Raw genomic sequence first — 23,710 nt, forward strand, 5'->3', positions numbered from 1 at the left:
AGACTAGGAGAAGTCTGGCTGGAAAGTGCCTGGAGGAGAAGGACCTGGGGGTGTTGGTGGAACAGGAGCCAGCAGGGGCCCAGGGGGCCAAGAAGGCCAAGGGCATCTTGGCTTGGATCAGACCCGGCGTGGCCAGCAGGGCCAGGGAGGTTCTTCTCCCTCTGGACTCGGCCCTGATGAGACCGCTCCTCGAATCCTGGGGTCAGTTCTGGCCCCTCCCCACAAGAAGGATGTTGAGGCTCTGGAGCGAGTCCAGAGAAGAGCAACGAAGCTGGGGAAGGGGCTGGAGAACAAGGATTGCGAGGAGCGTCTGAGAGAGCTGGGGGTGTTTAGCCTGGAGAAGAGGAGGCTGAGGGGAGACCTCATTGCTCTCTGCAACTCCCTGAGAGGAGGTTGTGGAGAGGAGGGAGCTGGGCTCTTCTCCCAAGGGACAGGGGACAGGACGAGAGGGAATGGCCTCAAGCTCCACCAGGGGAGGGTCAGGCTGGACATGAGGAAAGAATATTTCATGGAAAGGGTGATTGGTCCCTGTCCGAGGCTGCCCAGGGAGGGGGTTGAGTCCCCTTCCCTGGAGGGGTTTAAGGGCCGGGTGGACGAGGTGCTGAGGGACATGGGTTAGTGATTGATGGGGATGGTTGGACTCCATGATCCGGTGGGTCCTTTCCAGCCCGGTGACTCTGTGATTCCCGAGCCTCGGGTCCCCGTTTTCCCCGGCCGCTCTCCGGTTCCGGCAGGGGGCGCTGCGGGGCCGCAGGGCCGCGGTTCCCGTGGCCGGTAGGGGCGCTGTGGCGGGTTCCGGGGCGATGGGCGCGGTGCGGAGCCGGGTGTTGGGGGACGGGGGGAGCGGGGAAACCGGGAGGAAACGGGAGAGGAGCGAGGGGAGCGACGGCAGCGACGGCGGCGAGGGAGAAGGGATCCGGTACCGGCGGGGAACGGGAGGAGAGGGGGGAGAGAGGAGGGTGTGGGGGGTGAGAGGGGAGGGGGGAGAGGGGGTGTGTGGGGAGAGGGGATGGGGGAGAGAGGGGATGGGGGAGAGAGGGGGGATGAGGGGAGAGGGGGGATGAGGGGAGAGGGGGTGTGGGGAGAGGGGGTGTGGGGAGAGAGGGGGTGTGGGGAGAGGGGATGAGGGGAGAGAGGGGGTGTGGGGAGAGGGGGGGTGTGGGGAGAGGGGATGAGGGGAGAGAGGGATGGGGGAGAGAGGGGGTGTGGGGAGAGAGGGGGTGTGGGGAGAGGGGGTGTGGGGAGAGAGGGTGTGTGGGGAGAGGGGATGGGGGAGAGGGGATGGAGGAAAAGAGGGGATGGGAGAGGGGATGGGGGAGAGGGGCTGGGGGGGGAGAGAGGGGGTGTGGAGAGAGGGGATGGGTGAGAGGGGATGGGGGAGAGAGGGGATGTGGAGGTAGAGGCGATGAGGGGGACAGGGGGTGGGGGGGGAGAAAGGGGGTGTGGGGGGAGAGAGGATGGGGGTGAGGGGCTGTGGGGGGAGAGGAGATGGGGGGAGAGAGGGGATGGGGGAGAGGGAGTGTGGGGAGAAAGGGGGTGTGGGGAGAAAGGGTGTGTGGGGAGAGGGTGTGTGGGGGGAGAGAGGGGATGGGGAGTGGAGAGGGTGTGGGGGGAGAAAGGGGGTGTGAGGGGAGAGGGTATGTGGCAAGAGAGGGGATGGGGAGAGGGGATGGGGGACAGGGGATGTGGGGGAGAAAGGGGCTGTGAGGGGAGAGATGGGGTGTGAGGAGAAAGGGGATGTGGAGAGAGGGTGTGTGGGGGGAGAGAGGGGTTGGAGGGAGAGGGGGTGTGGGGAGAGGGGGATGAGGGGAGAGGGGATGTGGGTGTAGAGGCGATGAGGGGGACAGGGGGTGTAGGGAGGAAGAGCGGGTGTGGGGGGGAGAAAGGGGGAGTGGGGGGAGAGAGGATGGGGGAGAGAGGGAATGGGGGGGAGAGGGGGTGTGGGGGGGAGAGAATGGGGGGGAGCGGGGGGCTGTGGGGGCAGAGGGGCTGTGTGGGACCGGGGGCCGAGGTGACAAGGGTCTGGGTTGTGGTTCTTGGGGTGCCAGGGCCATTTTTGCTCAGCGGCAGTGAACAAGGGGGGCTCCAGTACCTGCCTGCCGCTGGGTACGGAGCGTGGGTTCCAAATCTGACAAGGGTGAAAGAGTGATCCCTGCCTGTCTGTCTGTGTAGGAAAAGGTTTAAAAGCACCTCCGAGTACATTTATCAGACGCTGTTTCTGAATGGGGAGAACAGCGACATCAAAATCCGTGCTCTGGGAGAGGAGTGGAACCTGCATAAGCTGTATCTGTGTCAGGTGAGTGGCTGCCATCATACTTGCAAGAGAAACTGTATTTTTAATAAAAGAACATCCAGTAAATCACAGAATCGCGTAGTGGATTGGGTTGGAAGGAGCCTCAAAGCCCATCCAGTCCCACCCCCTGCCGCGGGCAGGGACACCTCCCACTGGATCAGAGGCTCCAAGCCCCATCCAACCTGGCCTTGAACCCCTCCAGGGATGGGGCAGCCACCACTGCTCTGGGCAACCTGTCAGTGGCTCACTACTCTTATTGAGAAGAATTTCATCCTAATGTCTAGTCTAAATCTTCCCCCTTCCAATTTAAAGCCATTCCCTCTCCTCCTGTCACTCCGTGCCCTCCTCAGTTTTCCTGGAGCCCCTTTCAGTACTGGAAGCTGCTCTAAGGTCTCCTCGGAGCCTCCTCCAGACTGAACAGCCCCAACTCTCTCAGCCTGTCCTGACATGGAAGGTGCTCCATTCCTTGGATCATCGTTGTGGCCTCCTCTAGACCCATTTCAACAATTCCATCTCCTTCTTATATTGGGGGCTCCACTGGACACAGGTCTCCAGGTGGGGTCTCACAAGAGGGGAGCAGAGGAGCGGAATCCCCTCCCTCGACCTGCTCGACTTGTTGCTACATCTCAAGTTCGTGGAGCTGGTCCTTAAAACTTAGTATGAGTTGATGACTATAACTGAGCATTAAATCGCTTTTGAACGGACTTTGGAAGTTGGGAATTGGTTGTACCAGTGATGTTCTCACGTAAGGTGGAATTCTGTGGTTGAGTTACCGATCACGTATGTCAGGTTTGGATTGCAGTTCGTGCTCTGGTGTTGGAACTCTCTTGCTATAGGAAAAATGCTTCTGTAGGTTAAAAATAACACGCTCTCCATGAAATTAGGACTTCTTTGCTTTGTTGAGCAGACTGTCTCGGTCTGAATGGTGGTATCCCTCATCTCTCCAGTTACTGCGTGTGGTTTGGTAGATGCTGCTCTCCCTGTTCATTTTTCTGGTGCCTTTTTCTGGTGCTGTTTACTAAAATCATAGAATCATAGAATCATAGAATAACCAGGTTGGAAGAGACCCACCAGATCATCAAGTCCAACCATTCCTATCAAACACTAAACCATGTCCCTCAGCACCTCGTCCACCCGTCCCTTAAACCCCTCCAGGGAAGGTGAATCAACCCCCTCCCTGGGTAGCCTGTTCCAGTGCCCAATGACCCTTTCTGTGAAGAATTTTTTCCTAATGTCCAGCCTAAATCTCCCCTGGCGGAGCTTGAGGCCATTCCCTCTCGTCCTGTCCCCTGTCACTTGGGAAAAGAGGCCAGCACCCTTTTATCAAGGCCTAGACATTTTGTTGAGTCTTTTATGATGAAACATTTCAGAAAGATAGCACTCCGTAAATAACAGTGGATCTACCTCTCATTTATGCAAAACTGAGTAAAAATTTGAACTAAAGACAGTGACCAACAATTAAGATCAATTGAACAGTGTTTTTTAAAGACTGGCTGCTGTCCTGCCAAATGTATTGCGGCAGCGAAAAGGAAAATATAATGAAGAAACAAAATAAAGATTCTATATTGCTCATAAAAAGTGATATCCATTAAGAATATAATGACCTGAAGTTATTTTCCAAACAATGTCCCAGGCAGTTGAGCTGCCAGAGCTGATGCTACCAAACGCAGATCTCGGTTTCCTCTGTTGCCCCTCAGACAGCTGGGCTGACGGCTGGGCAGCCTGCAGAGCAGGGTGGGGGGTGTGAGCTCATATTTTCATCACTACCACAGCTGGCAGGGAGATGAAGAAGGCAGAAACATCCCAGGGCTGCCTGTGGGCTGCAGCTCGCAGTCAGGAGCAGGAGAAAGCAGCAGGTACTGCAGTCCTGGGGCAGAGCAGCTCCTTGCGCTGGGGGCTTCTCCCCCAGCACAGCCGGCAGGTTTGGTCTGATTCCCACCTGGGCACTGCCAGCACCAGGGACGCAACATTAGTTAAAAATTAAACAGCACCATCTCCTGGTGAAGGTGGGCTCATGCTTCTTATTTTTTTTCCCCCCACATCATTTCCAAGACACTCAGACATTACAAATATATTTAACAAGAAATTAGGTCAGCCTAGGTTATTCTCATTCTTTTCTCAGACAGAAAACAATCCTTAGATACATGAAAAACCCCTCTTAAAGTACAGAATGAGGGAATTACCCCCCCATACATTCCTTTTCATGTTTCTTTATATTTCGTATTTCCTATTCTGTTTTTGAAATGCATTTATCCATCCGTTTCTGTGGCACTCAGTAGTTTGGGTGATGACCTCTACTATAACAAACATCTTGCCTAACAGAGAAAATCAGCACGGCAGAGCGTTAACCTGCTCGAAAGGCAGCATCGGGCCTTGGGGGCTCAAAAGTTCAGATCCCAGCTCCATCACAGATAGCCTTTGAAATCCCATAAACAACGCTGCTCTATCTCAGAAACGTTGCAGATGTCCCAGTGAAATGCTCTGTTACAAAGGTGATGCAGGTAATTTAATTTCAGATTTGATTTAGGGGTTTCTCCCTTCTAGAAAAAAAATAATAAACACGGAGATGGTTAAATATTCTGGCCCCAAACCTAACTCTGTTGTAGGCAGTGATTTTCAAACAGATATAGCTGGAAATCTGCCAACAATGCTTATGTTAGGTACTAGAAGCAGTTCTGTACCATCATTCCTAGATCAGGCAGCTGAGAGATGGCAAAGAGAAGACATTTGGTACAGCTACATCCTTCTCATCCCTCCCCAGCCTCTAAAATTGTCATCAGAAAGCATCACACAACATGGAAAGACAGGAGGGTCACATTATTGCAATCTCACCCATTCCATGCATTTTCATTCCACTTCCAATTGAATAAAGTGTATTTGAAAGAAATATTTCTAATCTTTCTAAAGTTTTAATCTTAGTCTCTGGGCCTGCAGAACTGGGTGGCGTTTATTCACAGAGGGTCAGAATCTCAGCTCTACCACCTGGTTTGTCGTAATTGATTTGTACAATTATGCTTCGCTGTGCCAGCTGGTGACCACATACATCTTCATTACAGAAATAAGCCTGATTTCTTGCCTCTAAGGTAAACAACATAGATCAAATCTTTACTAGACCTCTCTACCTGTCCTCCAACACATCTTGCACTTGCAAGATTTCCCTCTGTGACTATAGAAACAGAACACAGGAAGAGACTGACTGAGTCAAGGCACTCAACCCACTGAGAACAGCCTGGAATAGAAGCGTGAAGAAAAAATAAGCAACATAAATACCTGAAGTGCTATCAATATATCAATCTAATTTCTAACTGGGGGCATCCAAGCCATTGATTGAGCTGCAATGGACACACTGGCACTTCATGCACTTTGCTTTGTGGCCTGTGCCGGGTTTGGCCCAGGCAGTGTATGCTCACCCGAGGCTGAAGCATTTATTCCAGTCAGTTTAATCAGCAAGTTGCCCACCTGAAAGCACCCGTCCAATCTGAACAGCTCCCTGAATAGATGCCTGATTTTTTAATAACTAATTTACACTATGAGCACATAATGATGTATTCTGCATTTTAGCAAGTTTTCACATGAATACTGCCCAAAACCTCATGGAATTTTGTGGATAACCCTCAAAGACAAACAGCCAGCCCTTCGTCTGGTGAAATGTGACTAGTCAACAGTCAAATGAGAATGTAGGAATGGCTCTTCAGATGCTTAGACTGGTTAGCTCTGGACAGTCTTCCAGATTCCTCCCCTCTGCGTATGTAGCATGTGGCTTGAGCTCCTATTCAAATTATCTCTCTTTTTAATGCTGGTCATCTAACTAGCCTAAAAGGAAATAGTTATTTGAACATCCTTTTAAAAGAAACCCTATCTGTTTGTCTTCTCCTATGCAAATTAGTTTAATTTCATCCTTGAAGATCTTTACCTTCTTGCATGCATTTAGATGATATTAGAAATCAAATACTAATCAAATACTGGGAAAATAAAATGAAGATTTTAAACTCAGATTACCTTCAAATTTACCTGATGACCTTTTTTTGCTCTTAATATACTGTTCTGTTGAATCACAAAGCCACATCTGACTCCCACTAGAATTAGGAACATGCAATATGCCCCTCCCCATCTCTTACCATTGTCGACGGCTGATAGAGGTGCCCTAAGCTACCAGCCCTTTCAGCAGCAAACGCAGGGTTATGTTGTGCTCCACTGTACGAAGAATTTGCCTGTTTCCCAGCTGGCAAATTCTTATGAAAATGAGATGTTTCAAAGGGAAACAGGGACTCGTGAAAGGAATAAGATCCTGGTTCTGAGTAGCGTGTTGTGTGTCACCACAGCGAGGGAATCCGCCGAAGGTACTGGAATAGCTACATCATCAAATCAAAGTTCGATTTGATGTTGTTTGCTACCCCGAGTTGTGATGCTGAGTTAAGAGTCAGGGAATAATTAGATTTTACTGTTTTGATCTCTCGGTTAACCTCGAGTAAGCATTGGCATCTCACAACAGGCACATCTGCTGCTGGGAAGGAACCCCAGGAATCCTAGTAGAGCTGTGTCTTTCACTTCATTTGGATGGAACCCCACCAAATTCTAATTTCATATGCCTCACACTTTCTAACAAAAGATGTATTTACATGAGCAGCGTACGTGTGCATGTCCTTGCTGTGAGACCGCAGCCTTGTACATCAATTTGTACATCTTGCATGCTGCCTGGTTTTTTTCTGATCCAGACTGGCATTCCCTCCTGCCTGCAGGATTTGTTGTCACCAGTAACATTAAAGACTTAATTCCTAGACTAAATATATCCCTCTTGGTGGTGGGGTTTGTAGGAAAAGAGCTTATGTGGCTTTTCTGGCCCTTGAAAGCTCTTTCTTTACTCCGATCACACAGACGTGGAGTCCAAATTTTCTGTGTCCATTTTTGATTTCAGAAATAGAGCGATTGTAACTTTCTCAAGTGTGTCAGAATGTTTTAGCTTGTGAAACGTTCCCTTAATATATTTTATTCTGTGTAAAGGTAAATATTAATGATTTTTCCTGCCACGTGCTGCTTTTGACAGTTTTAATTTGGATGAAATCTTTTAATTGAGTTCTTTTTCTCTCCTCTCGTATAGTCAGGGTACTTTTCCAGTATGTTCAGTGGATCTTGGAAAGAGTCCAACATGAACACCATCGAGTTGGAGATTCCTGACCAAAACATTGACATAGAAGGCAAGTGGGAACCTTTTCTTTTAACGTAAACTCTGAAGGTGCGGCTTAAGTTGAACTTGACAAAAAATAAGTGGAAATATTATATATTTAAGAATAATTTGCAAAGTAGTAAATAAGAAACTTGAGAGATTGAGTTCTGTGCTCAGAGTTCTCTTCCTCCATAAAGGCAGGGTACTTTTCTGCCATCGCTTTCTGAAGGTTACCCAAGAGATCAAACCAGTAAAGTCTAATCACACAGTCTAATTAATTGTACAGTCCCACATTCCCTGACCTCTTAACTCAGTACTGCAACTCAGGGCAGCTAACAACATCAAATCCAATTTTGATTTGATTACGTAGATATTCCTGTACCTTCGGCAGTCACCTGGACTATGATCGGGACACATCACGCTACTCAGAACTGAGACCTTGTTCCTCTCAGAAGTTTTGAGCTTAACATGGGTCACCACTAGAGCTGAATTCATTTTTGTACCCCTGGGCTGGGAAATGCAGCTGAAAAGCAACAGTTGTCCTGTTGTTTTGGCATCAGGGCTTGAGATCCGTGTACGCTGCTCTTAGAGTCATAGAATCATAGAATAAGCAGGTTGGAAGAGACCTACCGGATCATCGAGTCCAACCATTCCCATCAATCACTAAACGGTGTCCCTCAGCACCTCGTCCACCCATCCCTTAAACCCCTCCAGGGAAGGGGACTCAACCCCCTCCCTGGGCAGCCTCGGACAGGGACCAATCACCCTTTCCGTGAAAAATTTTTTCCTGCTGTCCAGCCTGACCCTCCCCTGGTGGAGCTTGAGGCCATTCCCTCTCGTCCTGTCCCCTGTCCCTTGGGAGAAGAGCCCAGCTCCCTCCTCTCCACAACCTCCTCTCAGGGAGTTGCAGAGAGCAATGAGGTCTCCCTTCAGCCTCCTCTTCTCCAGGCTAAACACCCCCAGCTCTCTCAGACGCTCCTCGCAATCCTTGTTCTCCAGCCCCCTCCCCAGCTTCGTTGCTCTTCTCTGGACTCGCTCCAGAGCCTCAACATCCTTCTTGTGGTGAGGGGCCAGAACTGACCCCAGGATACGAGGAGAGCCACGCGTTAGCTTGTGAATCACGCCTTCATCGGCCTGGTCTTGAAAAGCTTCCGAGTGGAGAGCTGGCTGGGGACTGCTGGGAGCTGGCAGGATGTTTTGCTCTGGTTCCAAGCCCCACTGAGTGGGAACGTGTTGTTTTTCAGAAGAATTACAGAGATGCCTGTACAGTCATAGTGCTATCTCAGCACGATGCCAGGGATCAATCACAGAAAAGGAGCCATGAGGTTTAGCTTCTTTTTATCTGGTTTTACTGCTCTCCACGTTGCTCCTTGGTGTGACTGGTGGCTGTTTTAAGCTGAATATTTAGTTTAAGTAGTGGAAAGGACTAGATGTTATTGGATAAGGCCACATCTTGTGCTTTCTGTTGGTGTGTGTGCTTGGGCTGGTAAATACCAGTTTTTTATCTGGAGCAAACAAAATTGTAGAGAATGTCTGCTTGGTTATATTTAAGGTTTCTTTTAGGTCCCCATGGTCAACGTCCTGTTTCTGTTCAACACTTGTACTCTTTTCAGCTCTCCAGGTGGCTTTCGGCTCACTCTATCGGGACGATGTGTTAATAAACCCCAGACGAGTGGTTGCGCTTTTAGCAGCAGCCTGCATGCTCCAGCTTGTAAGTAATTGATGGGCAATATTTTTGTGCTTTCTTCTCAGATGAAGAGAGCAGTTCTTAACGTACTCACACACGGGTACTTTTCACCCAGAGAAATAAATCATCTTTTCGGGCTAAGTGGGAAAACCCACAGATGTAATGCAGTGTGTGTATTCAGAAATGCGATCCTGGGGTTCAGCTGCAATCGTGTAGAATCACAGAAGGGTTTGGGTTGGAAGGGACCCCAAAGCCCAGCCAGTTCCACCCTCTGCCATGGGCAAGGACACCTCCCACTGGATCAGGGGCTCCAAGCCCCTTCCAATCTGGCCTTGAACACGCCCAGGGATAAGGTAACCCGGGCCAGGGCCTCCCCACCCTCATTATGAAGAATTTTTTTATATCCAGGCTAAATCTGGCCCTCTCCAATTTAAACCCATTCCCACTCATCCTGTCGCTACAGCTCTTGTAAAAACTCCTTCCCAGCTTTTCTGGATCCCCTTTCAGTACTGGGAACAGCTCTAAGGTCTCCTCGCAGCCTTCTCTTCTCCAGCTGAATACCCCCAACTCTTTCATCCTGTCCTCATAGCAGAGGTGCTCCCGCCCTCGGATGATCATCGTGGCCTCCTCTAGACCCATTCCAACTGATCCATGTTGTACCAGCTCATGTGTTCTACCCCGAAGGTGCTCACTAGGCTTTTCTTTCACGTGCTATATTCTAAAAATAAATTGTTGATTTGAGGAGTGCTGGTATGAATATTCTGAAGGGCGCAACCCAGGGCACTGGGACTGGGAGGGTTGTTCAGGAGTGAAGAAAACTTGTATGAACCACACAATCTTTGACACTTCCTATTGGGAAATGAAAACTTTGAATATTTATGTTTTCTTTCTTCCCCACAGGACGCCTTAATCGAGCAATGTGCTGAGACGATGAAGGAAACCATTAATGCACAAACCGTGTGCGGTTACTGTAGTTCAGCAGAGATGTACGGGTTGGACTCGGTGAAGAACAAGTAGGATTTGCTTTCTCCAAGCTAATTAGCAGCGTGAATTTAAAAACGGATATGTGATGCCCAAGTTAACTCTTTTTTTTGAAAGCTGTGTGGCTTGGGCTCTGCTTGTCCTGTTTAAGTTTCTGAGTTTCTGCTGTAGTTGGTTCCTTTAATCATAGAATCATAGAATAACCAGGTTGGAAGAGACCCACTGGATCATCGAGTCCAACCATTACATATTGATTGGTCTGTGCTGTGAGTGAATTAATTACTGAAGTATGTTAGTAAAGACAAGATGTTTGGTCTTTAGTGTGACAAAGACATAATATTCGTGATCATTGGCTGTTTTATCACAAAGCTGCTTGAATATTCCAAATTAGTCTTAACTTTATCTTAATTAGGAGGGATAATTACATGTTTGGGAGCAGAATGCTGAGGTCAGTGCTCACTGCTTCCTTCTGCTGTGAGTTAGTGTGTTCTCAGAGCTTTTGTAGCATTAATAGTACTTTGAATTCAGCTTTTGCTGTACCCTGAGAGGCACTCAATGCAACTTTAAGAGTTACAGAAAATTCTGGAACATTTTATGTTAAACTCCATGTGTTTGAAGTAACTTTTTCATATTTTTATGTGTTTGTGTCTCGGGCATTTCCAAGTCACGCGGCACTTATTGCACTTTGTGAGCCTGAGCAACTGTTGCAGGAATGATGTAAAAGAAAAAAAAAAGAAGGTACTGATTCCCTGCTTTTTTTAATCCAGGTGCCTTAAATGGCTCTTGGACAACCTGATGACTCACCCACGAGTTGAACTCTTCAGAGAACTCAGGTACAGGCGTCAGTTAATGCTGGGTGATGAAGTACGTTCTTCCAGAGTACATGGCTCCAAATCCCTTTCTAGGCTGGCGATGGTTGCTGGTTACCTCACTCGCTTTCTTGGAAAACTCATGGAACTCTTATGTTTTTTTTCCCCAGTATAAACCTCATGGAGCAGCTGATCAGCTCTTCCGACCTGTTTGTAATGCAAGTGGAAACGGACGTGTATACCACTCTCAAAAAGGTACTGAGCAAAATTGCTGGAGCTCTGGGAGGCTGAGCTCCTGAGCAGAAGCTGTTTTGTAACACAATGAGAATTTTAGCCTTTTTGGTATTTACTGAAAGTAAATAAATAGAGTATCTGTGTATGAATGAATGCATTATGAAAATGTCCCTTTAATAATACAGACATTACCTGTTTGAAAACTTCAATTCACTCCCTGGAGTTTGTCTGTTTTTCCTAGTGGATGTTCCTTCAGCTCGTGCCTTCTTGGAATGGGCCTTTGGGGCAGCTCTTAACCGAAGCTGATGCCTGGTTTGCCAAGCGTCGGAAAGGTAGGATTAATTGCCGTGGCCTTGGATTGGAGAAGACGTGGGTTAGAGAAATACAAGAGGCTTCTTCCACTTCCAAACTTTGTCCTGTGTTCTCTGGGAAGGCTTTGCCTCTGCCAGCCGCCCCAGCACCGGATCCTCAACGCGAAGAGCTTTTCCACTGTTTTTCCCACGCGTTTCCAAACGAGCAGACAGTCCCTGTCTGTGATTTTGCAGTTGTTCAGTCAGGGTGAAGTTTTGTTGCCGTCTCACTAGAGGGCACTGATGTATTTCCAAAGAGGAAAGGTTTGGCTTGAAAGTGTTTGAACATAAATAACTTCTTCATCTTAGCTGCCAGAGGTGATTTGCCAGTCCATAATAACTTTCTCTGATCAGTAAGTTAAAACTCAGTCTCAATTATAAATAGGATCTGGAAAATATTTAGGAAAACGAATTGTAATACAGGTGATCTGTCTTGCAGATTTTAGGGATGACGTTGCGTTCCTGGACTCGGAACAGGGGAAGGCATTCCAGTCGGTGTTCACACTCTTGAGATTACAATATATCATCAATGACATGGCATCAGCTAGAATCATTGACAGCGATTCCCTCATACCCTCCGGTGAGTGAGCGCTCGGCTGGTGGAGTTCTGTGTGCCTTTCCCAGCCTCTCCTACACCAGAGTCATTGGGAAGATCCCGGTGCATTTCCCGGTCTGATCGCTCACGGTTCATCTCCAGTGTCTGAATTGCGGCTGAAGCTTCAGCAGAATTTGAATATTGAATTTACTGCCTGGAGGAGAAGGACCTGGGGGTGTTGGTTGAACAGGAGCCAGCAGGGGCCCAGGTGGCCAAGAAGGCCAAGGGCATCTTGGCTTGGATCAGAAAGGGTGTGGCCAGCAGGGCCAGGGAGGTTCTTCTCCCTCTGGACTCTCAAGGAGGTGAAGAAGGAAATCAGGTTGAATAGCTGAAAGAAATGGTGTAATTATTTCTTTTGTATTGTACACCCAGTGTGCGTAGGACAAGCTGAACTACCAAGTTAGGAGTTCACACAGAGTCTGTTCTTGTTTGGATAGAAAAGGTGTAAGAGCCAGAAATACATCGTGTGTCTTTTCTGTGAGTGACGGAGCCGTTGTTTTGTTCTACCTGGTAATTTCTGAATATTTCCTAAGCAGTATTTTCCCCTCTTTGTGTTTACAAATTAACAGATGAACTCCAGTTAAGATATGGTGTATGAAACAGATCCGTGTAGCAATTAAGGCACGGACCTCGTTCCATGAGGTGACAAACGAGATCACTTTATTGAGTTTACTCAAGTGAGTTACCACTCTACTGAGTGGACGCAAACCTTATATAGTGTTTCTGTACCCAGTCAGTGGCTACCCCAGTGAATTCCCACCTATAATAATCCCACAGTTACAGTGATAGATATCTGGATATACAGAAAAAAAGAGAAGATGTTCTATCTCCTGATTTATCTTTTTTTCTTTCATCTTTTCGATGTGCCTGACCTCTGTAGATTTCCTTAATGGATTTTTATACTTTATGTTGTGTTGGTGAATTCCCATTTTGGTCCTGTGGCAGCCTGAATCTCAACTCTGGAGTCACGTTGGGTTTACAATAATTTTGGCACCTGGGTGTTACGAGGCAATCTCAGCACTACGATCTCTTTTTTTCTGTCACTTTTATCAGCTACCTGCTTCGTTCTCATGGTAACAGTGGTTCTCACTGTTCTTGTCATCCTAGTCCATTCCCAATAGAGTTGTTCTCATATGTGAATTTGCATATTTGTCCCTGTTCTCTTGAAGAAGAACTTACACGCTGTACTTTTGGGTGCCTGTGATCCTTTTTGTGTAACTGGCTTACATGCTATTAGTTTTTGTTGTGTTTTGCCTCTTGGTTGCAACTGTTAAATTCATGCAGCCGATAAAATCTTCGTGGTGTTCTCAGAAAAAGGCATGATTCATGGTTATTCCTAGCAGGGGATAATTTCTGTTTGTTTTAACGAGATCTGTGATAAGTCACTGCTTCCTTTATCCTTTGATTCTGTTCTCTTCTTGTTTAACTCGTGTAGGATTCTGTTGGGGATTCAAACCTCAGCCTCTTCCTCCCAGGACCTTGTTAATGAGCTCTTGGGCTTAACAGAACTTTGTGCACCAAGGTGATGTGTTGAGTTACATCACAATGCTTGATAAGATGGACATAGTCCTGAGTTCCTCAGTGTTAGGTGTTGATTTTTCTCTGTAGCTGAGGCCTGGAGAAGAAAACACGAGTGCGTTATTGGGTGGTGGGTTTGCAGAGGTCATCCAGTCAATGCCCGTAACCTTATTATTTCAATAAAATTATATTTCTGTATTTGAAATGCTTGTAAACATCCCCATTTCCAGCTCCAGAGACAACCCTAAGCTTGCTTTTATTTGTTTTTAATTTTAGAATGGCTGTGTTCTGTTTACAAGCAGCAGTGGTTGGCCATGCTCAGAGCAGAACAAGGCAGTGACATCGGGTAGGTGTAATACAGACTTTCCTCTATTTCTTTCTTAAGTTAGAAACTTTCCTCTCATAAAAATTCTGACATGATTGTTGGGGTTTACGTGAAGAAGAGCTGGGGAAGCGCACTTTGGTGTTAAACTCTGCTGTTGTCTGAGGAGCCGTCTGCTCCCTTGGGCTGGCTCATCTCCTATCCTCGAAACAACAGAGCTCTAGAGAGTTTGCACGATGGCACCAGAGGGAAAGGCTGGGGAGGGAAGTTGGGTATTTGCTGTGATGTTGCTTAATGCTTCTCACCAGTACGTTGCCTTGAAATTCGTGTTGAAGCTGTGGAAGAGTAACTTACAGTGAAAGGATAACGAAAACGAAATTTCAGAGAGTACTGCAGGTGAAGAAGCCTTCTCTGTCCTGCTTCTTCATCCCTGGCCTGGGAGGGCAGGAGACTGTGGGGCTGTTTAAATCGCTGTATTGCAGGAGAAGGCAATTTATTTATTTTTTTTTTAAACAGGGATAATTGCACACTAACCTCTGTTCATCCCTTCCCATCCCAACCTCCCAGACCCAGCAGCCCTTGGCACTCTGTGAGCTGTTCACTCCATCCCTTCTCCTTGCACATCCTTTCCCCTACCTGGGGTTTGTTTGATGGGCTAGGATGTGATTTATGTTCACTGCCAGCACCTCCAGCTTCTCCAGGCAGCGCATCCTTCTAGGGCTGGGTGAAGTCTGGCTGGAGAGCTGCCTGGAGGAGAGGGACCTGGGGGTGTTGGTTGAACAGGAGCCAGCAGGGGCCCAGGGGGCCAAGAAGGCCAAGGGCATCTTGGCTTGGATCAGACCCGGCGTGGCCAGCAGGGCCAGGGAGGTTCTTCTCCCTCTGGACTCGGCCCTGGGGAGACCGCTCCTCGAATCCTGGGGTCAGTTCTGGGCCCCTCACCACAAGAAGGATGTTGAGGCTCTGGAGCGAGTCCAGAGAAGAGCAACGAAGCTGGGGAGGGGGCTGGAGAACAGGCCTTATGAGGAGCCGCTAAGAGAGCTGGGGGTGTTTAGCCTGGAGAAGAGGAGGCTGAGGGGAGACCTCATTGCTCTCTGCAACTCCCTGAGAGGAGGTTGTGGAGAGGAGGGAGCTGGGCTCTTCTCCCAAGGGCCAGGGGACAGGACGAGAGGGAATGGCCTCAAGCTCCACCAGGGGAGGGTCAGGCTGGACATCAGGAAAGAATTTTTCATGGAAAGGGTCATTGGTCCCTGTCCGAGGCTGCCCAGGGAGGGGGTTGAGTCACCTTCCCTGGAGGGGTTTAAGGGCCGGGTGGACGAGGCGCTGAGGGACATGGGTTAGTGATTGATGGGAATGGTTGGACTCGATGATCCGGTGGGTCTTTTCCAACCTGGTGATTCTATGATTCTGTGATTCTCCAATACCAATGCCCCGGTGTCTCCATAATCCTCATGGTTTATATCCTCCCCTTTCTCCTTCCTAGACGCAGTGCTGCGCTGTGGTGGCACTGCAGTGCTGTTGAGGCAATTCCCCAGCAGTTCCCAGCGCGTGTGTGTGTTGCTTCTGTGCCCTTTCAGAGGTTTGCGTAACACCCTGGTGCGTCGCGTGGTTGGGTTCCCTGAGCCTGTGCCTCACGTGGGCTCTTGGTGGTGGTGTTGGGCAGCGATATCGATTTAATATTTGTTACTGTCACGTTAAACAGGTGAGATTCTGAGGTGGCTGAGTGATTCCCTCCCTCACGAGGTTCAAGATAGATCCCCTTGCTTTTTAAGCATCCTCTCAGAGAGGACGCCCGGGTGTGGCTGGATCCAGTCTCTAGTTCCAGAATTGGTCTGTGGTTTATGACTAAAGAATTATGGGGGTGTGCTCATACGTGTTTTTGCCACAAGTCACAATCCGGTTACCTGGGAGAGTCTCCTTAGAGACTGGGACACCCAGGGTTAATATGTGCAGGTTGCAGCCTCTTTCAGCACAACCAAGTCAGAGAGACAATTTTGCAAGGCTGGAAGCAGGAATTTAATTTAAGTGATAGATTAAAACAAATTTGGGATTGCCGTGCTAAGTTCACTTACTACCTTAGTGCTTAAATAATTATAACCAGCATATATATATATATAACAAGTAACAATAAAAACTTGAATTAGTAGTTATTTTCCCAGGAAAAACATAAGACAGCCAGAGGCGTGTGATCCTGACCGAGACGTTTCTTCTTGGTGGAGGAAGATTGGTCCAGGCTCATCGACCCTTTCGTCAGCTAAGGTGGTCGTTTTCTTTCCCCAACAAATCAAGGGTTCTCAGGATTTTTTTTTTTTATACCTTATGAAACCCTTTTTGGGTTTTGGCAAGCTCTTTGCCATCCCCAGGGCCCGGCAGGTCTGTGGGAGCACAGTTAAACATGTTCCTGTGATCACAAGCTGTTTCCCTCCCTTCTGCTTGCTTTTTTGCCGTGTTGCGCTGACCGAGGTCCCGTGATCTCTTTCCAAATACTGAAACTGTGGCAAAATACAGCTGGGGGAGTTGTTCTGCCTCTGTTTTCTCTTTTTCAGTCTGCTTTGTGGAGCATAAATGTCAGGTTAGGAAGCTGCAAAATGTTTGTTCTCTTTCAAAAAAGCGGTGAACCAACTGCTTTGTTTTCTTCTGTCGGTTCTTTTAGCCCCATATTGGCTGTTCTGAAGATGAGCGTCTTCCATTCCCATCAGAGGCTTCACTTACAAATTGCAGTCTAAAAAATGTGAGAATTACTGTCCTGATCTGAACCAAAAACCATGCAGACTGGGGTGACGATCAGTGGCAGAGGGTTATAAATCTCGTCTCCGTTTCAAGTGGAGAGGGAGTGTTCTCTTGACGTACTCTGGCAGCGAGTAGTTAAGGGTTTTCTAGTTGGAGGTCTTGGCTGGATTGTTATTGAATGACCAACCACCAATAGGCTTGTTCTTAACTATCGTAGAATCACGGTTTGGGTTGGAAGGCACCTCAAAGCCCATCCAGTTCCAACCCCTGCCATGAGCAGGGACCTCCCACTGGATCAGGTTGCTCCCAACCCCATCCAACCTGGCCTCAAACACCTCCAGGGATGTGTGGTTCTGGTTTTGGAGCAGATTATGCTTTAGCCCCAGCGTCCCGTGGCAGTGGCTTCCATGGTTTAATTGCATTTTGAGTAGGAAATAATTTCTTGAATTGCTCCTTTTTGACATCATAATGTAATAGTGTAAAAAAAGTCCCCCAAACTCTGACTTTGGTCTGAAGAATAGCCAGGAGCTTTAAGGAGCGGTTCTTTTTGTCAATGACAGTGCTTTAGAAAATTGTAAAATTGTGAATCTCATCATTTCAGCTCCTAAAGATCTCTTGGGTGGTCATAGCTTGTCGCTGCTCCTGTTATTTTCTTGGGAAGGCTTTTCTTGCACTGTTGTTATTGATGTTCTCTCCCAGTAGATGATTGCGCGTTGTGCGTTACCTTCTAGCGCACGTGGGAACAACAGTTAACAGGGAAGTGAGAATTGCCACAGTCATCACAATTCTGACACAAGACCGCGGAATTGCTGATTTTTGATGTCTCTTGGTAGCTCGGTGTCACGCACTGAGACCGTTTCAGTTTTCCTGTGCTTCTGAAAAAGGAAACTCCCGTACCAAACTGAAGAGAAGATGATGTGGTAGGACTAGGAGTGGTGGTTTTAAACTAAAACAGGGTAGTTTAGGTATAAGACAGAAACTTTTTTCCGATGAGGGTGGTGAAACACTGGCACGGGTTGCCCAGAGATGCTCAGAGTCAGGTTGGGGCTCTGGGCAGCCTGATCCAGTTGAAAATGTCCCTGCTCACTGCAGAGTGGTTGGACCAGATGACCCTTAAAGGTTCCTTGCAACTGGAACTGTTTTATGATGGGCATCCCCCCAGTTTTAAAATGACCAGCTTTCATGGCCACCTACAGTGCTGATGTTTTCAGTGACTCTTGGAACGAGCAGAGTGTTTTTCCATGTTTTTCCTGCCTGGTTTTCTCTTTTTAATTAAACATTCGCTCTGTGGCAGCTGCAGGACAGATCTTTTGAGTCCATGACTGGAATAACTTCTGCTTTAACAGTTTAACAACAGAATAAAACCACTTGGCTGTTCCCTGAGCATGTGGCGGGCCAGTGTAAGTGGGTATAGCTGGAAATTGTGCATCTTTTGAGGCTGCTCGGGGAGCTGGGTGAGGGAAAATGCTAATGTCAGTCTGAACATGAGTACTAATGTTTGTGAAATTAATTACAAATTAAATAGGAATAAATCTGCTATCACCACTACTGAATTTAGGTCAGCTCCATCACCAGTTCAGCTGGAAGATGTGGGAAGAGCACACAGGAGGTTCTTGGATGGATTTGGTTCGCATGATTAACTGATCTGCTTAACTTATTCATAAAATACTTAATCTTCCAGGAGTGTTTTTTACAGAAATGGGGTGAAAAGCCCACAGACTGAGTTTGTTCATAAAAGTTACAGCCTTGTGGTGTGCGTGCAGCAGGAAGAGAACAGATGCTGCGTTTCCTCTTGCTTATCTCTCTCAGAGCGTATTGTTTGATATTGCAGGTTTGTAATTTAACTTGGGGGGGGGATTTGCCTTTCATTGCGATTTACACCACTTACCGTAAGCGTTTGTCCTCAGTGTCACTTGGAAGACTTTCTGGCAGTGGTTGCTTCTCTGGTTGGTGATGTAATCGTGGCTTAAGTTAAGTGAGTGAGGTATCTCTGGAAAACTGGGCCTGATTTTACTTCTGCTGGCTCTGCAAGAGTTCTCCACACGTCAAGCGCTGGTGGCACCTGCTGGGTGGGACGAGGGCGTGTTGGTGTCGGGTGACGGAATCGAGAGGCTTCATGATCGCTGTGGGTGAACTTTTTTTAGACAAGTTACATAACCAGCTGCTTAAGAGACTTTCCGCGATGTCTCTGTGGAGCTGCTGTTCTGCAGAATCGTTGAATGGTTTGAGTTGAAAGGGATCTTAAAGATTATCTAATTCCAAGCCTCCTCCCATGGGCAGGGACACCTCCTGCTGGATCAGGCTCCTCAAAGCCTCATCCGACCTGGCCTTGAACCCCTCCAGGGATGGGGAAACCACCACTTCCCTGGGCAACCTGGGCCAGGGCCTCCCCACCTTCGTTGTGAAGAATTTCTTCCTTATGTCTAGTCTAACTCTTTCCCTCTCCATTTTATAGCCTTTAAATCCTGCGGCTCTTCCTGAGTTTCTGCCTAATAAGTCAGACTGCTGCATTTAAAAAGGCCTTGGGGTATTTAGGATTGGGGAATGGATTTCATCGCAGCACCTATTATTGTCTAAACTGGAAAGGTTCATCTACAAATGTCCTACCTAGCTGAGATGCCATAACCTGGTTTAGATTGCAGTTTTGTAGCGCAGTTGGGTGTCCCAGGACAGTCAGGATTTTAAGGATGCCTGGGAGCTCAGGTAGCTAACCCTGCTCAGAGAAGGGTCAGCGCTGTGGTCAGAGCAGTTTACTCGGCTCTGTTCATCCTCCCCACATTAAAGTACCATGTGAAGCTGTTTAAGTGTCATTAAAGATGTACTTTTTTTTTTTTTGTAGGCCCCAAGAAATAAATGAAGAGGAACTGGAAGGAAACAGCATGCGGTGCGGTCGGAAACTTGAAAAGGATGGTGATGTAAGTACAGCGTGTGGTGAAATTTCTGCATGGCTGATGTCTGGGACAGGTGGCACCCTGAGCAAGTTTGGAGATGACACTGAGCTGGGTGGAAGCTGGATCTGCTGGAGGGTCGGGAGGCTCCAAAGGGATCTGAACAGGCTGGATCCATGGGCTGAGACCAACAGGATGAGGGTTAACGAGGCCAAAGGCCGGGTCCTGCCCTTGGGGCACAACAACCCTGAGCAGCTCCAGACTAGGAGAAGTCTGGCTGGAAACTGCCTGGAGGAGAAGGACCTGGGGGTGTTGGTTGAACAGGAGCCAGCAGGGGCCCAGGGGGCCAAGAAGGCCAAGGGCATCTTGGCTTGGATCAGACCCGGCGTGGCCAGCAGGGCCAGGGAGGTTCTTCTCCCTCTGGACTCGGCCCTGGGGAGACCGCTCCTCGAATCCTGGGGTCAGTTCTGGGCCCTCCCCACAAGAAGGATGTTGAGGCTCTGGAGCGAGTCCAGAGAAGAGCAACGAAGCTGGTGAGGGGGCTGGAGAACAAGGATTGTGAGGAGCGTCTGAGAGAGCTGGGGGTGTTTAGGCTGGAGAAGAGGAGGCTGAGGGGAGACCTCATTGCTCTCTGCAACTCCCTGAGAGGAGGTTGTGGAGAGGAGGGAGCTGGGCTCTTCTCCCAAGGGACAGGGGACAGGCCGAGAGGGAATGGCCTCAAGCTCCACCAGGGGAGGGTCAGGCTGGACATTAGGAAAGAATTTTTCATGGAAAGGGTGATTGGGCCCTGTCAGAGGCTGCCCAGGGAGGGGGTTGAGTCACCTTCCTGGAGGGGTTTAAGGGACATGGGTTAGTGATTGATGGGAATGGTTGGACTCCATGATCCGGTGGGTCTCTTCCAACCTGGTGATTCTATGATTCTATGAAAAGATGTAATGGAGATGGTACCTTAAAGAAATGATTTTGTTCTCCCTAGAAGGATGAAAACACTTGCTGTCTGTGCAGTGAATGAGTGTTGTAACTGCTCTTGCGCTGCAGGCAAGCCCCTGCTTGGAAAAAAATTTAGTGTGTGAAAGGAGGGAACGTAGCCATGACTTATCATTTGAGACTTGTAAAATACAAGCAGTTCAAGTACAGCTTTTATCACTGACATCTCTTTCTTTTTAACTGGGGAAGGATGCTTTCTAGATAAAATGTACAATGGCCGCGGCCAGAACCCCTGTATGTCCATATCTGTCCACGTGTCTTTATGAATCTTATCAAAAACCAGGAACTGTGACTTTTTCCCCACTGGAGTCACTTCCCATAGGGATATTGTTCTCCAGGGAGTGCTTTAAGCATGGATGGGATGTGTGGTAAAGTGCTACTCAGAAATAAAGCAGCGAGCAGGACGTACGTGTTTTAGAGCCACGTGTGGTAAATGTATTTTTATATGTTTGGAAAGCAGCTCACTCTGAGCTTGTCTTGGTCTGCAAGGACTGGCTGCTTGAGCGAGTGGTTGCCTACCAAGATGCCTTAGGTTTCAAACAGATGTTTGCAAGTATCTTTGAATCCTTCATAAATCTCTGTAGCTGGGAATCCCCTTCCCAGTTTTGATTTACTGGAGAAGCAACGCTTTCCATTCATTTTGTAACCAAGACTCAGGCTGGTTTGTTTGATATTTTTCACTCGTGTCCGTCAGTACTCCTGGCGCTGGACTGGGTTCAACTTCGGCTTCGACCTTCTCGTTATTTATACAAATCATCGCATCATTTTCAAGCGGAACACGCTGGATCGGCCAAGCAGCGGATCAGTCAGTCTGCAGCCTCGGAGAAACGTGGCCTTCAGGTAAACAAGGGAGACCCTGTGGAGTGTGATAAAATCCCTTATCCAAACTATGGCTTTCCATCTGTGCTTGTGTTAAATTTCCTTGCCACCAAGATAGTTACCTTTTAAAATGTTCTTCTGTATCCTTGGGAGAAACTTGTGGTGGGAAAACTGGGTTCTGGGAGACTAATTGAAATGTTGTTCTATCCCTAGGTTACGTCTGGCCTCCTTTGATAACAACGGGAAAAAGATTTTCAAGAGAACGACAGGATATCAGCTCCTAAGTCTCGGGAAGGATCAGGTATGTTTGTGGATTTTTGAGCTGTTGAACTTGAAGTCCAAGGCATGAAAAACATGCAGAGAAATCAACAATCCTTTTGAAGAGGGGGTCTTGTTATTGCTGATGTGGAATTCCAAGCATTCCTCCTATAGGTGGTGGAAGATAAGCTAATTTGTGGAGTGTAACTACACTGAGATAACATGGATTTCTGAAGTGTTGATAAGAGTGAAATTCATCCCTGTGGGGCTGTGGAAGCTGCTGGCAGCGTAGGGTTTTGCTGGGTGGCTGCTTGCTTTCCAAGACTTCTACGCTGCTGAGATTTTCTGGATAATACGCCCAGCACACTACAGCTTGTTTAGAGCAAAGCTGAAGTTTTTTTGGAAGACTGTCTCGTAGGCTGAGGAGCCTGTTGTTCAAAGGTGGTTATTGCTCTGTTAAATAAATAAAACTCCTGGAGGAGTGGAGTTTTCTCGAGAGAATGTGCCCCTTTCCACCCATCTGTGACACTGGGATTTAGTAATTGTGAAAGTGAATTGTGAAAGACTTGATGGTTGAGTTTCTGAAGTCCTAATCTGCAGTGATACAGAGACAATGAGCACATAGGAAGCTTTTCCTTGTTAATTCCACCCTTACAGTTTTGCTGCCCCAAACCAGTCCCTATAGAGTAAAACTGAAACATTTCTCTCAACCAGCTGTAATTTGCTTTAAAGCAGAAACTATTCTGGGTTGTCAACTAAATCTCTTGAAACTGAGAGTGGCAGAAGAGGCTCCTTTTCTCACCAGGTGTTGGTTTCTCAACCTCTTCTTGGGGTTCCGCTCTCTTGGCTGCGGAAGAGTTGGCAGCGCTGGCTCAAAGGGCGATGAGCGCTCTGAGAATATCTCATCAGAGTTAATAATAATATAAAATATCTGCTTAAGGTGAATTACTGTCTTGGGTTGGTTGTTTTTTTTTTAATCTTTTTAATACATAGTAATTAAAATTTCGAGACTGACTGTTAGCACCACTCTGGTCTGTTTGGATCTTCTTCCCTCTTGCTTTCCAGGAGCAGATAGTGATGAATTTGCTCGTGGAAGGCAGACTCCCCACCTTCCCGCTGTACGTCTGCTGCAACTTCCAGTACACGTCGCCGGAGAGGAAGGTGGACAGGGAGGCACCGCCAGATAACGCGGAAAACTGACACCTCTTCAGTGGAACAGAGGGGCCCTTCCGTAATTCTAAAAGAAAAAAGAGCCATAGAGCAGCAGCTCGCAGCTAGGATCCTGCGGAATGCTGACCACAGGCATGAACCAAATCCTAGTTTTTAAACAGCGTTTTTTTTTGTGACTCGTTTTATCTCTTATGTTGGGAATCAATCCCGTTTTCGCTCAGGAACTTGTGACCTTCGAGTGCCTTTGGAGTTGTAGGTGTTAACGCAGATTTCCCATCAGTTAAGCAAAGGATCCAAGGGAAGAGCCGGGACCAAGACATTTCAGCTGGTTTGGCGAGCGGGCCAAGCGTGCGCCGTGTTCCTTCTTTCTTTGAGTTGGGTTTTATGTTTGTCTGTCCAATTTTGAATTCTTAAAGCGGGACTTTTGGATTCAAAGTGGGAATTTTGCCTCTTTAGTAGGCTAATTTTTTTTTTATGTTGTCAGAAAAATACAAAACCATTTGTATTTGACCATTTCTACTTTTATTTTACGTAAAAATCTGTTTGGCAAGATGGGAAAACGTGGCACCTTGTCAATAAATGAGTGGGATGCTCACCAGCGTTTGTCCTTTTCTACCAGATTCGGCTGGTGGATGCGCTTCTGTACGACCTTGCGTTGCGTCGTACTTCTTTGGAAACAGAAAGCAGAAGCATTTTAAGGCGTTGAACTTGGTAATTAGCTACTTAAGTAAGCAGTTTTTCTTCTTAACTGAACTACCAGGGAGGAGGTGCAGTAAAATACCTGGGGTTTATGTGAGGTCAGGGTTGAAATCTGAGCTTTGGCGATGGGGTTGAGGTATCCCAAGGCTCCTGCTTTGTGCCAGGGGCTTAGCACCTCCTGCTCAGGTCCAGATCCTGCTCTGTCCCGG

General features: G+C 47.7%; 1 protein-coding gene across 1 annotated transcript; it reads left to right on the plus strand.

Moving 5' to 3' along the window:
• The first annotated feature begins 803 nt into the window (after window positions 1–803).
• GMCL1 (germ cell-less 1, spermatogenesis associated) lies at window positions 804–23,397 on the plus strand. The gene is made up of 14 exons (XM_069877403.1): window positions 804–919; window positions 2,173–2,296; window positions 7,392–7,488; window positions 9,071–9,168; window positions 10,045–10,157; window positions 10,893–10,958; window positions 11,105–11,189; window positions 11,410–11,500; window positions 11,958–12,098; window positions 13,908–13,977; window positions 19,520–19,595; window positions 21,250–21,395; window positions 21,588–21,675; window positions 22,698–23,397. Exons 1-14 carry the CDS (start codon window positions 804–806, stop codon window positions 22,830–22,832), a joined length of 1,446 nt encoding a protein of 481 aa, XP_069733504.1. The 3' UTR covers window positions 22,833–23,397.
• Window positions 23,398–23,710: the final 313 nt, after the last annotated feature.

Source organism: Phaenicophaeus curvirostris, chromosome 27 (genome assembly GCF_032191515.1).
Source record: "Phaenicophaeus curvirostris isolate KB17595 chromosome 27, BPBGC_Pcur_1.0, whole genome shotgun sequence".
NCBI lineage: Eukaryota > Metazoa > Chordata > Aves > Cuculiformes > Cuculidae > Phaenicophaeus > Phaenicophaeus curvirostris.

What these genes read in the sequence shown, in the direction of transcription:
- GMCL1 (XM_069877403.1), top strand. Translation starts at nt 804, where the DNA reads ATGGGCGCGGTGCGGAGCCGGGTGTTGGGGGACGGGGGGAGCGGGGAA. An exon ending in CCAAAACATTGACATAGAAG is followed by an intron (nt 7,489 to 9,070) that starts GCAAGTGGGAAC and finishes TACTCTTTTCAG; the next exon opens with CTCTCCAGGTGGCTTTCGGC. An exon ending in TGTATACCACTCTCAAAAAG is followed by an intron (nt 11,190 to 11,409) that starts GTACTGAGCAAA and finishes TGTTTTTCCTAG; the next exon opens with TGGATGTTCCTTCAGCTCGT.